Source organism: Haliaeetus albicilla, chromosome 1 (genome assembly GCF_947461875.1).
Source record: "Haliaeetus albicilla chromosome 1, bHalAlb1.1, whole genome shotgun sequence".
Taxonomy (NCBI): Eukaryota; Metazoa; Chordata; class Aves; order Accipitriformes; family Accipitridae; genus Haliaeetus; species Haliaeetus albicilla.
In genome coordinates this window covers 28,992,502-29,005,807 of record NC_091483.1, presented here as the reverse complement: position 1 = coordinate 29,005,807, position 13,306 = coordinate 28,992,502, and the positions used below count along the sequence as shown (strand labels likewise).

Sequence of the window (13,306 nt, the reverse complement as noted above, 5' to 3'; positions counted from 1 at the left end):
TTATGAGACAATTTGGGATCTAGATCTGAAATGAGTACATGAGAACTAAACAGTTCAACCTGAAGTCAACACAGTAACTTAATATGCATTGGATTTTATAGTGACAATCACAAAAGAAATGTTTTATATTCAAAACTCATAGAAGAATCCAATTAAGCACGGGAACAAAGGCAGTACATCATAGTGAAGGTGGGTTGTTTTTTCAACATTAAATAAAAATACTGACATATTTTTCCTCTAACACAATCTAAGATTGCAAGTTAAAAGACCGAGCAAGATAGCTAGTAATCAGTAGGAAATTAACAACTATCCATGGAGGTAGTCAAGATGAAGAAAACCAGTACTGAATTGGAATTAAACAAGGTGAAATACCTGAAATGCTTTGCTCACCTGTGTAAGACTTTCAGATACAAAAGGCCTGTTTGTGGTTCAGAGAAACAAAATAGGAATTAAAAGTTCAGAGAAAATGTTTTCTAAATTCTTTGATCTGGAGTTTGGTCTAAAAAAGCACTTCTCCACGAGTTTTACTAAGCAGCTTTGGTAAGAAAACAAGTATTTTTCTAACAAATCTACTTTATATTCTTTCCTTGCACGTGTCCTGTATAAAGAATTATTTCTTGGAGCACCTTAATCAGCACAGTGCTCCTGATGTGTTTTTAGGTACATTCTTATTTTCTTCTACAGAACAGAGACATCCAAAAAAGCCCCCTCCCAAAACATGCTGACCCACCAGTATCCTTAATTTCTAGTGGAAGAGGAAAGAGCAGGTGGAATATTGCACCATGGAGCCCCACATGTCACTATTACAGATGCTATTAGTCATCTGCATCAACGATTCTCCCAAGGTCTTTTGTCACATACAAAGACTCCAAATGACACACTCAGAAGACAGAACAGCTTTTTGAGTGTGGTACAGACATCCAGGTCCCTCTTTGGATACTGTAGTTGCCTATACACTGCTTTTCTGATTTAGTCTTCTATCTCGAAGAAGGTAACAATCCTTACTTGAAGTTGTTTGTCCTTAAGAGTCAGGAACTGTCATCTTTCTAATCTATGAAACTTTCATAGTGCTTTCATTCAGAGCAGCATTTAATAGCTATATTATTGAGAATTACATTATCTCCTAAATTTACATGCTATCCGTAAATTCAAACTACATCTTCCCTGAAGTTCACTTCCTGTGCCATTCAATATCTCATATTTTTACCCCAAATCTTAAATGCTGTAGCACTGAATTTTAAAATGGAAGAAGATGAAGAAATTGTGGAGGATTTTTTAAATTAGAATAAGGCATTATGATCATAATAGGGACTACAAAACATGTAAATACATTATCTTCTTCAAAAGCACTGTAATAAGTAAAAAAAAAAAAAAAAAAAAAGAATGTATTGGGTACAAAAGAAATGTCATAGGGATTAAGACCTAAAAATACAATGTAACCTTATCTTTGACAGGTGCATTATACCTACTGCTAGCAGACTTACAGCTTTCTGTCTAGTTTTCTTTGTCAGCTTGCCACACCTGTACATTTTAAATTAAACTGCAAGATAGGGAGATGAGTTTCTTTTCAAATCTTAGAGAGATAACTTGTGCATCAAGTATTTTAAGATCTGATAAGGCAGCTACAGCATTCCTGGAAACTTCGGGATATTATAGTAAAATAAAAGTCAAGAGTTACAATATGCATTTGGTGCATATGTATACATAAAATGGTTTCCTGGCACCTAGCAATCTATACCAAGTAACCACATGCAGAAGGATAATCCAGGTTAGTGCTCTTTTCCATATGTATTTCTCATTTCTGAAATAAAACATGCACGTCTAGAGACAATTATTCTCTATCTTCTTTTTTCTTTAGTCAAACTTCCATTAAGGAATTCTGAACAATTTTGATCCTTTTGGAAATGGCCTCACAGTATCTGTGCTTTCTTGCACCTGTCCCATAAGCTGGAAGCTCAAACACCTGAAGCTGTTGCAACATACTCAAGGAATCAACTACAGCTGACTAGCTCCCATAACTGTAGAGAGGAGAGTGGGACTCTGTGTCTCTTATTATATGTTGTGGTTCTTACAGGTTGCCCAGAGTGGTTGTGGATGCCCCATCCCTGGAAGTGTTCGAGGCCAGGTGGGATGGGGCTTTGAGCAACCTCGTCTAGTGGAAGGTGTCCCTGCCCATGGCAGGGGGGTTGGAACTAGATTATCTTTAAGGTCCCTTCCAACCCAAACCATTCTATGATTCTATGAAATCTCTTCACCTGTGTACAGGTAAAACCAGTGGTTTCTTAAAAAACTACAGATTGCGATACAGAAATTAGCACACACAATTGATTCTCTATGTATATCAAATAGGAGGTGTTTCCACTGTTATCATTAGCATAACTGAATGTAATTTATGCATGTTTAAACCATCCTTAAACTATGTAGATCGGGTTTTGTAGCTCTTTTAACTAAGGCAATGCAAAGCTTCAGGCAGGCTGCAAAACCTGATGGAGCAGCAGGGCCAATACTTCAACATATAGAAGACTCGTTTGTCTCAGTTCTTCCTCCTTAGGGAGATAACAAAAATCAAGTCTCCCTTTCAAATGTTTGGATTTAAAAGTGAAAAGAACCATGCAGGTGTATTATTATAGTAATCTGATGAACTAGGAATGGTCAAATGATTTTAAAAAGTCAATGAACGTTCATAGTTACTACAATACATTCTTGTCATACACAAGAGTAGCATTTACAAACAGCTTATATCCAAGGAATCAACAAAAGAAAGAATTAAAGGAAAGAACATGGAGTGCGTGGATTCTTCTTCACAGAAACTATGAAGGCATAAAGTGACTAATAAATGCTTTTTCCATACAGCAAATATCATAGACTACTATAATCACATTTTAACATTTATAACATATTTTTAAATAAGTATAATTTACAACTCCTGTGCAGTTTGCCTTAAAGTTTTTATCAGCCAGACGCTCAGAGGAGTTATTTTTTCTAATGTAATTACAGACGAGATTCAAATAAAATCTTAAAATAAATCCTTTACCTGATAGAAAATATATTTTAATAGTGAATTAAAAATAAAATATTTGTTCCCTCTTACTGCCAGGAGATACGTCAAGAAACAATATCTTCTTTGAAGTTGTAAAACTTGCCTAAAAATCAATGAAAAAAAGTAACTTACTAGAGTTAATCACAACACTTCCTTCAAAGCTTAGTGGTGACTGAAATGGAATATATTTTTTATTAATTTCCTTGCACACATCTTACAACACCAGAGTAGCTGAATTGTTTATTTCAGAAGAACTCATACATATAAGCATGATTTTAGAAAGTTCACATGCAACAGACTGTGATAAGAGTTTGCATCACTTACTTTCACCCAACTGCACACAAGAAAATTATTCAAATTACAAAAAAGCTTACTGGAATGTTGACTTTAGCAAGTTTTTTCTAAATTCCACTTTGTAAAACTAAAAATAAATCTTTAAAAATTTTAACCCCAAATACTGATTTTTAAAAGGGATATTTGTGGAACTTAAATATAAAACATTTTTATTTTCATAAAGTACAAAATACTTGAACGTTTTTAAAATACTCAATGCTTCTAAAATATTATGGAGTTGATAAATTGTCACAAATTTAACACAGGTTCCCTCTAATTAAAAAAAGTGGTTCTCAAAATAAATCAACAATTCCCTAGTGCACTTATAAAGAAAAAAAGATCAAAAGCAGTAACTGGTATCTTTCCTTCCAGTGTTAATTAGTAATTAAAAATCTTAGCTTCATTAGTACCTACTCTGAAATATTTTGATTTTTTTTTTTTTTTTTGGTGGGGGAAGAGGGTGTTACACAGACAAATCCTGAAACAAAAATCACGAAAATTAACCAGTTTTGAAACTGCTTGCCTTCATCACAGTTAAAAAAGGATACGAGACTCCAGTATTTTTTTTTAAAAATAAGCATCTTCCCTGAAGACCTCAGCTTTCATTTGGTCTTGAGTTGCATGTAGTTGCATGTATTGCATAATTCTACTGGCCAAGTAACATCCTTCCTCTGACAGTTCAGGTATGTCTCATAATTTTAAGTAGAAATAAAAATACTAGTATCGGTTCTTTGGCATAGTACAGAAGCTTACAGCTCCTACTATTTGGATTGACTGCAAGTCCTAAAGAAGAATTTCCTATATTTGGAGCAAGGGGGACAGGATGGGACTTGTCACCGTTTCAAAACCAAGTAGATTAAATGAATGTCCCTTCATGGATTTCAAGTGTCTTCCATTTGTAATTTACTTGATGTCTTCAGTACTGATTGCATTTTCACTTGCATTATCACAGCTGAATATTTCCTGCATACAAGGTAATCAATAGTATAGCAGTAAACCCCGTTAGTAAACCAGCATTCTGAATAAGGAAGAATGTGAGATCCATCTTTCTTCCTGTCACTTTCTCTCGCAGCATATCATTCATCTCTGGGAACTGAAAAAAGGGATATTTTTAGGTAAGTATTGCCATCTCGTGGTAGCATGCATAACTTAACGCATTAAGAACTGTACCATATTGCTACTTCGGACAGAATATTAGAACTAACAGAGGGTGAAGGCAGTCACAGGAACATGTCACCCTAATTGCCCTGGAAAACCACTTCACCAAGGATGGTAAAAGGAAAGGGTGTTTCGTTCCTCTCTACTGTGATTTCGACTGATCGTCTCTCATGCAAATTTCCTCTTTTTGATTCCAGCAGTCTCCTAGGGTCCAACTGTTGGTCCGTATGTTGCTAGGAATAGCTGCCCTTGTATTGCTAAGTGTTGTGTTTCATCCTTCGGTAGTATAAGCTAGTATATACTAGTATAAACCAGTATAAATCCTTGTTCAGAAAATGGAAGATAAGGGTTATTCTGCTTTATCAATAAGCAAATGAAGTGAAGCTCAAAACATAGACAACCCCTCAAAAATAAGAAACCTGTTACAAATAGAAGGTCTGGTGGGCTGATGAGGTAGTGGTAAAGCAAGGAAGAAAGAACGTTGTGAAACTGGTGGTAACACACGCAATATTGCATTACAGTGCAACAAAGGGATTCTTCATTCCATAACATGCATCTTAACAGCAACATAATAGCAAAGGATGACTGATCTGCTGTTAACTGCAGAAACAAAGATAATTCCTCTGAGAGCCAATGGAGGTGATGGCAGATGAGCACTGGCAACAAAATCCTCTGTATGGGGTGATTCAGGGTACGTGTTTGCTGCAGATAAAGTCTACTGCAGTGGGTTTTAATAAACATAACTCAAATAAGCTTTAAAATCTTCTCCTGTTGTGCTGAGACTAGTATGGCCAGAATGCAATGAAGACTGTATATTTCATTGGTAGTTTAGAAACCTGCAGGTTGGGTGACTCAGAAGCTCTATCTTTCTTTGATCTCACAAGGCAAAAACAGCCATTGAAGGTAATGCAACTCTTGAAGAACAGATTCAGGTTAGTGGGAAGTGGCCAAACCTTCCCAGAAATCATTCCAGAGCTCCGTAATCCTCTTGCACAAGAGGCAAAGATCACAAACCAGATCAGCTTCATGCCATACAGCAAGGCTCATTTGTGCACACACCTCAGTGTACACATTCTCATATACCCACAGCCTCACCACACAGTGATCCTATTGGCAGAGGCTGGACTATGTTAATACTGGAGGAAAAAAAGAACAGTAAAAAGAAAAGGAAGGAAGGAATGACATTCTAGTTAATCCTACCTGCTTCTGGACAAGCAAACCAGAAGTGTGTGAAAATCGTAACAGAAAGCAGAAAGCCAGATCTCTGTACAGAGCAGTTGAATACCCTATTTCAGACTTTGCAGGGGGAAGAAAAATTCAGATAGGTAACTGATACAATCCAAAAACCTATAAAGAGAGAGAGAGAGGAGACTGGGGGGAAAGGGGGAGAGAAAGAGAAACAGAGAGAACAGAACAATAGATACAAAGAAAAGAATGTTACCTACTTTGATGGATTTAATAACAAATTTAAGTTGAGCCACTCTAGATTTATGCCATGAGTTTTACACATCATAGTTGAGTATACTACTATTTGTTATATAAGAGTGAGGCTAAATGAAAAGCATTAGCAATTAAGGTACTGCAAACTTGTAAAATAAACTATTTATATTGTTCATTTAACTCTAACATTATTACTTATTAAATCCTATGTTATTACCTAAACTATAAGAGTATCTAATGAAATAGTCGCTTATGACAGTTATTAAATGCATATAGAACCAAACTGGGGTCTCAAATCTTTTCAAATTCAGGCCTTACTCCTCCAGTTCTACACTCAAGTGGATTCTCACATGGCAGGTGTAAACACCTTTGCAGATACATCTGTTCTTACAACACTCAATTCAACACAATAAAGCTTAAAATTCTTGACAGATCTCTCTCATTTTGAGAGAAAACATCATCATAAGAGTAAATTATGGAATATTGCTGACTGCATGTGGATCCAGATTTTATTTCCCAAATGTCTGATCTGGATCTTAGCACAATTTTTTTGGCTTCTATCTTCTAGCACACTTTAAAAAATAAATGATAAACAGACTGTTTTGAATAGAGCTCAGCAAATTTTTTAGTCTGAACCAAGAAACTGGGGTTGGCACTGTTTAATTTAAACCAGAATAGAATGAAGTCAGGTTTTTCACCTAAACAACCCCAAAATTATCACTGTGGTTACACAACACCTTTGAGTTACACAACTCAAACCTAAATATTTAGTTTCATTGTGTTTACCTTTTTTTTTTGCTTTTCTTTCAAAATGTGGTTTAAATAGACAAATGAAGCTTTTAAAAATAATTAAATACTTTGCTACTTTAAAATGCTGAAACAAAGTATTTAAACACTTTTTACTCTTTGATGAAACCAGCCTAAATTCATGAAAAGCTTGTCTCTAAAACTCCTTTTCAGCAATAATCTGATCAGCCCTATTTGTGAAGTGAAAGGCTTTCACGTTTCATGAATAAGCATAACTATTTGTGCACCTTCATTAAGGGTATAATTGATGATTTAACATCTAAAAATAATAATAAGGAAATGACATTGGCATGAGAGGGACAAAATACTAAATTCTACTGGAGAGACTTAGTGAAGTCTTGTTTTCTTGCAGAAAAATAAATATCTGAAAATGAAATTATATCTCACCATATCTGCCAGAGAGATGTACAGGAACATTCCACCGGCTACAGCAAAGATGATGTTAGGAGCAAAGTTGTTGCCTACTAATATACCAAAAGCCATCCCAACGTAACAGGAACATGCAGACATAAAGTTGAAAAACAGAGCCTGCCGAGTACTCATTCCTGCATTAAGCAAGATGACAAAATCCCCTAAAAGAAAAGAAAGAAGATAAAAAGAAAAAAAATAGAAAAAAAAAAAAGGAAAACCATTTTCAGAAAATGATATTGTGATTATTTTCTGATTTCAAAGGAAGGCTGAAGAAAAGACACGTTTTGCATACAAATTATAACCCCCTGCTGTTTTTCTTCGTTCAAGTAAATGATGAGGATTTCCCTTCAATACTAGGGTAACTGAAATATTCTATAGAAGTAGGTGATGCACAATAGAGCTAAGGAGCACAGGCACACAGAACTACCTGTAATGATTTCAAAAAAAAAAAAAAAGAAATTAATACAACAGTGTATGTAGCATACATGAACAGGGCAATTAATACCTCTCTAACATACATTCCCAGCTTCCACCCAGCTGCACTTGGGAACTTCCTGTGCTAGATGTGTATTTTGGTGCTTGGGAAGTTTTTGATTAGTATTTTTGCATTAATTTGCCTAAACTTTCTTTCAATCTATGCCAACTTTTGGCCAGCACAACCTCTTACAACAGTGATTTCCACAGTAAACAACATGTTGAATGAAGTTCCTTACCCAGTTCATGAGGAAACTCTTCACACAAGATGGCTATGGAGGTACTAAGCCCTTGAAGCAGGGACAAAGTGAAAGAAGCACCAATAGCCAAACCATCTATGAAATTGTGTACGGCATCACTCAGTGTCACCATCCAAGCAATGGTCCCAATCTTTGACAGTGGGCGCCCATTAAGACACTTGCATAAGCTGCCTTGGGTGGCTTCTTCCTGGAAAAATATAACATAATAAAACAATTACATAAAACATTGAATAAAGAAGCCAATGAATCACACTTCATCTTTAAATGAATGCCAAGTATAAAATAAAGAACTACTGCATATGGAGACCAAAATGCTTGGTCCAAGAAGCAGAAGGCACACATAGCAGCAGCAAATGTTTTCTTTTCAACAAGTTAACACACAGGGCCTAATCACCCTTCTGACTACAAAGCTTTATCCTAATGCCCTTCAGCTGAGGCGGAAAGCAATTCAGACCATCTCTCTGGAGTCTCTGTCAGATTAAGAGAGTGCCAAGGCTTCTCACAGACAACTCAGCCACCTCTATTAAGCATGTACAGTCAGAAGGATATGATCACAGTGACTGACAGAATCTCTTATTTCCTACCAAAAACACATCTGGACCAGCTAAATACTGCCAGTACATCACACTCTCAGAGACACACTTAGCCACCACAGTAACAGCCAGGTACATGTGAATATAGACACACATCCAGATACTCCATAAACTTTATTTCTAATTTTGGGCAATGATAGTCAAGCCGAGCTATTCAAATTAGTTTCTACAAAGTGAATGTTTAATAAAAACAGCAGGGGGTAATTCTGACTGTGCGAGCTAAAGGCTCAGAGCATGAAAACAACAGGCTAATATAAAACTGCAATGCATATACACACCAGGGATCTCAATAATTCCTCCCAGAAATGGAAGTAATTTATACATGCAGTGCCATGAAATAATGAAAAACCTGAAGCAGATAAAAGGAACTGCCATTTTAGCTGGGAGCACAAACTAACCTCCACTAAAAAATTCCTGATGATCCATTCTGATAAATTTCTGTACACACATATACTGCAGTTATACAATATTTGGATCATATTTCACACACACACACACAGAGGATTTGCATATAAGGCATTAACTAGTGCTTACTTCCTGGAATACATAAGCAGTAATATATACTCCTGTGTGCCCACAGACGTATTTATACACCTCTCCTTCTCTTGTAGGAGAAAGGTGTAGAGGAACACCTCTTCCTCCTTACGAAAAGGACACAGATTATTCCAAGAAATTTTCATTCGTTGTTAAAAAGAACATTGCAAATTGTTTTAGTTTTGCCATATCAAATGCAAATGCTACCAGGCAACTGAATTTTGAACTTCATGGAAATATAATGATTAATAAATTCTTACAAAATCTTTAAAGACAGAGCAGTAAGGTCTGTCTCATGATTTCCTTACCAGACTCTTATCTGACATACTACATCCTTGTATGTAGGAGCGCCTTAGGACAGGACAGAAGTTCAGGTCAGGGATTTCAGTGTCAGATGCCTACTGCACTACCTGAAACTCATAGCTAGTACAGCCTTGGTTGAGTAATGCCACAACAGCCATTAAAGCACACATACAGCTCCTATTTAGTGCATAGGATACTCTGAAAAAATTCCTTTTTGATGTGAAAATGAGCAATGGTATCCAAAAATCGGGAGTTTCCCTGCTGACTCAAACACATAGGTTTTAGACTTGTACTACGTGCTTGCCTTCAGTTTTTGGAGGCTTTCCTCTCAACATTTCATCTAACACACAAGCAATGCCAATCATATTTTGGGGATGGTTAATTTGTACCTGTACTAATTCTGTTTCAGATAGGATCATTTACAAGCAATAGACCTCTCTCTTAATCCACAAAGGCAACTTGAACTTCATTTTTGAAAGAAATATTACAAAGCAAGCCACATAAAATACATATATTGGGTAACTGGAAGTAAAAAGAAACATGATTATGAGAAAATTCAAATACAATTAGTGAAGCTCTTCCACCTATTCATCCAGCTCCCTGAGCTGAAGTTCTGCTCCTCTGTGTTTTTTTCTGTTCCCTGGTGACCATCCTTCAAGCTGCCTAAGAACTGATGGAGGCATTGTTTTGTAGATCATCCTGATTTCTGCCAAAAGCACATCTTCTTTCTTGGGCATGTTTCTAGCTTCACTGAGGAAAGGGAGTTTGAGACAATGCACAGATTTCCATTTTGAATAATTCTACTATAAAAGAACATTGTTCTTTTGGAAACCACACATGCAAAAACCACAAAAACCCCAGCAAGTATTTTCTGATAAAGCAACAATATTAATCTTGAAAAGGTATATTAGCAACTTCTATTATACATGAGAAAGAGAGGTGGTGGTGGTTTTTGTTCTGTAAAAATTTTCTATTACCAAAAAATTCACACATCAAATGCCAAGCGTCTCATAAAATAAATGGTTTTATGAAAAGAGGTTATTAGGATGAAAATTCCTAAAAGAGCAATGAAAGCAGTGAGCAAATAATACAAATGTGCAAAAATGTCACTTGTACATACTTGTTTATGCTTGTTCCCATCAAAGCACATTTGTTTTATAGAATCATAGAATCATTTAGGTTGGAAAAGAAGAATCATAGAATCATTTAGGTTGGAAAAGACCTTCAAGATCATCGAGTCTAACCATCATCCATGCACACTAAACCATGTTATGGAGTACCTCGTCTACATGCTTTTTTAATACCTCCAGGGATGGTGATTCAACCACTTCCCTGGGCAGCCTATTCCAATGCCTGACAACCCTCTCAGTAAAGAAATTTTTCCTAATATCCAATTTATTTGGGAACCATGTGTGTGCCTACAGTTTTCTGAGGGCTGTAGGGGCATAACTGGCTTGGCCACAGAGCTAAGTGAAGGACCCATTTATGGTACCAGTTGCATGGCTGAGAATTCCAATGACAGTCCAAAGCATTGCATATGTATAACAAACATAAAAATCTGATCTGAAGGGCTTTTTCATTGAAATAAAAAATTTACAAGTATATGTGCTGAACTTTCTATGTGTGTATGAAGAAAAGGAACATTGGAGTAAGAAGATGCTATTAAGAATTAGCTGTTGAACTCATCAAGAATGGAACTGACTCTAGAAATGTGCTGAGGTTTGGGTTGTTTTACCTATGTACTTTTTTTTTTAATTGCAATTAATTTAGGAGAATAGTGTTGATTTACATCTGAAAATTAATTTCTTGATCCAATCTTTCAAAATGCAGAGACAACTGTAGTTTAGAACCTAGGAATCGGTTTCTGAGAGGCTTCTGTACTACATATATATGGCTATCTGCTGTTTACTGTGTAGCTTTGAAGTATCATAATTCCTGCATGTAATCTATTTTAGATAATGTCTTGACTTCTGTAAATTATATGAAATACAATGACATTGCTTGTCTGGGTTTACATTCTGAACTCTACTAGATCATGTGTCCGATAGAAGTAGATGAATGACTAATACATATTCTTAATGTTTAAGATAAGGCAGACTACTGACAAATTTACCCTACAAATATATAGGATTCCAAGGCAAAAAATTAACAATGTCTGTCTCTGCTGGACCATTACCACTTTGTCATCATAGTTCAGCAGACATCACAGAAGAGATGCCAGCTAAGGAGCTCCGTAATATCCAGCTGGACTATCGGGTCAGACTTTTATTAATTATTAGTGCAGTTCTGTAATATTTGTATCTCCACAGTTTATGGTAAACCAAAGACATCCTTGGTATTTTTACTCTTCTGAACACAATTTTTTCTTTAAAAGTAATGGCCTCTCCTTTGTTCCCAAACTTAAGAAATTATAGGATAAAATAAGTGAGTCTCTATGATATCTCATCAGATTACTATTGCTATTTCTAATGCATCTCTGACTCCCTCAGACAGGAACCAGACGTGTTCTTTTGTGTCCTCTGGAAGTTCCCGCAGGACCAGGAAGGAATCCTGACAGTCCTCCAGGGCATAAATAAAGGCCACCATAAAGTTTTGTTATATAACTCTAACATTGTGCACTCCAGGATACAGACATTTCAGCAATTTGTCTCGAAAACAACTTTTCTTCAAAGTTACTGTTGTCAAGCTGTGCAATTTTAATGCATAGTAGATTCAAATCTGGGGTAAGCACAAAAGAGGTTTCCAAGCTTGCAATTACTGCTGCAAGTAAAATCTGAAAGTATGTGACTAATTAAACATTTAGATTTACTCTGGCAGTCAGTCTGTTCTGGCATTAAAAGAGATCCCCATGGCTGAAAACAGCTACCACACTTTGGCACAACTGGACTTCAAACTCCCTCCTTAAAGCTTACATGATGATTTCTGGCTACACTGTGTTTGCTCTCTCTAATAAGCTTTAGATTACAAGGACACATTAAAATTCTGTTAGATATATGTTGGCTTATGCCAAATGGTTCCTTCATAAATACCAAACACCTGTAAAGTTGAATGCATACCTACCCTCATGGCACTACACTAGCTGCCCCAAAACCCCTCAGCCACATTGGCCCTCCCCTGCCCCTAATGACTCTGAAGGCTGCCTGGCCCCTTTGAACCTGCCTGGAGGAGGAAAAGAGTAACGATGGCTTTTTTGTTGCTACCTCGAGTATCAGCCGCGGGCTATCTGGCACTGGGGATTTCCTTGCAGCCAGCCTTGGCTCCAGTGTGAATTTTACCCTGTTACTTTCAGAAGGTTTTAATACAACATATTCTCTTCCTCATTTTGGAGAAATGGAGAGGAAGAAAGAATGGAAAGCATGAATTTTCATAAGAACAATAAGTAGAGGAGAAGAACCTTTGTGAAATTTTAAGTTCTTAAAATCAAGACTGCATGTAAAAGGAGATTTATGAATATTCCACAATGGATCTTGGGGTGACATACAATACTTTATGATCACAAGCACTGCATCTAAACTAGTTGCTAGAAATAAATGCTATACAGTTACATTTTATTATTATAATATATGGTATGTTTTTGTTATGTTTACGTTATACATAAGCAGATGGCTAGCCAAAACGTAATAATGGAAGAGGTCCAGATAAAAATTCTGGTAAACAGGGCAGAAAAACAACACCCATACCACTGGAGATGACTGTCTCCCCACAGAGCGGAGGGTTCTTTTGTTTGTTTTATAAATCTACAAAATACAGTTTACGGACACTCATAATACTAATTTCCTCTTGGTGCCCATGCAATTTTAATTACTAAGCATGTTTCTCCTGGTTTTTAAAATGCCCAGTATCCACCACACTTCATGACACTTCTACAGTAAGGACAAGTACAATTCTGGTACTTTAAAGTATCAAATGCCCTGTGAGCCTGCAGGGTCAATGCAGAACTCTAAGATTCTCTC

General features: G+C 36.3%; 1 protein-coding gene across 2 annotated transcripts in view; it reads right to left on the bottom strand.

Moving 5' to 3' along the window:
- Positions 1–3,202: 3,202 nt before the first annotated feature.
- SLC39A8 (solute carrier family 39 member 8) overlaps positions 3,203–13,306 on the bottom strand; it is a 50,859-nt gene continuing 40,755 nt past the window's right edge. For both annotated transcript variants that reach the window (XM_069783717.1, XM_069783710.1), the window contains exons 6-8: positions 7,903–8,110; positions 7,166–7,350; positions 3,203–4,466 (exon numbers count right to left, since the gene is read on the bottom strand). In XM_069783717.1, coding sequence (XP_069639818.1) covers positions 4,320–4,466; positions 7,166–7,350; positions 7,903–8,110 — 540 coding nt within the window. In that variant the 3' untranslated portion in view covers positions 3,203–4,319. The remainder of the gene's footprint in view (positions 4,467–7,165; positions 7,351–7,902; positions 8,111–13,306) is intronic.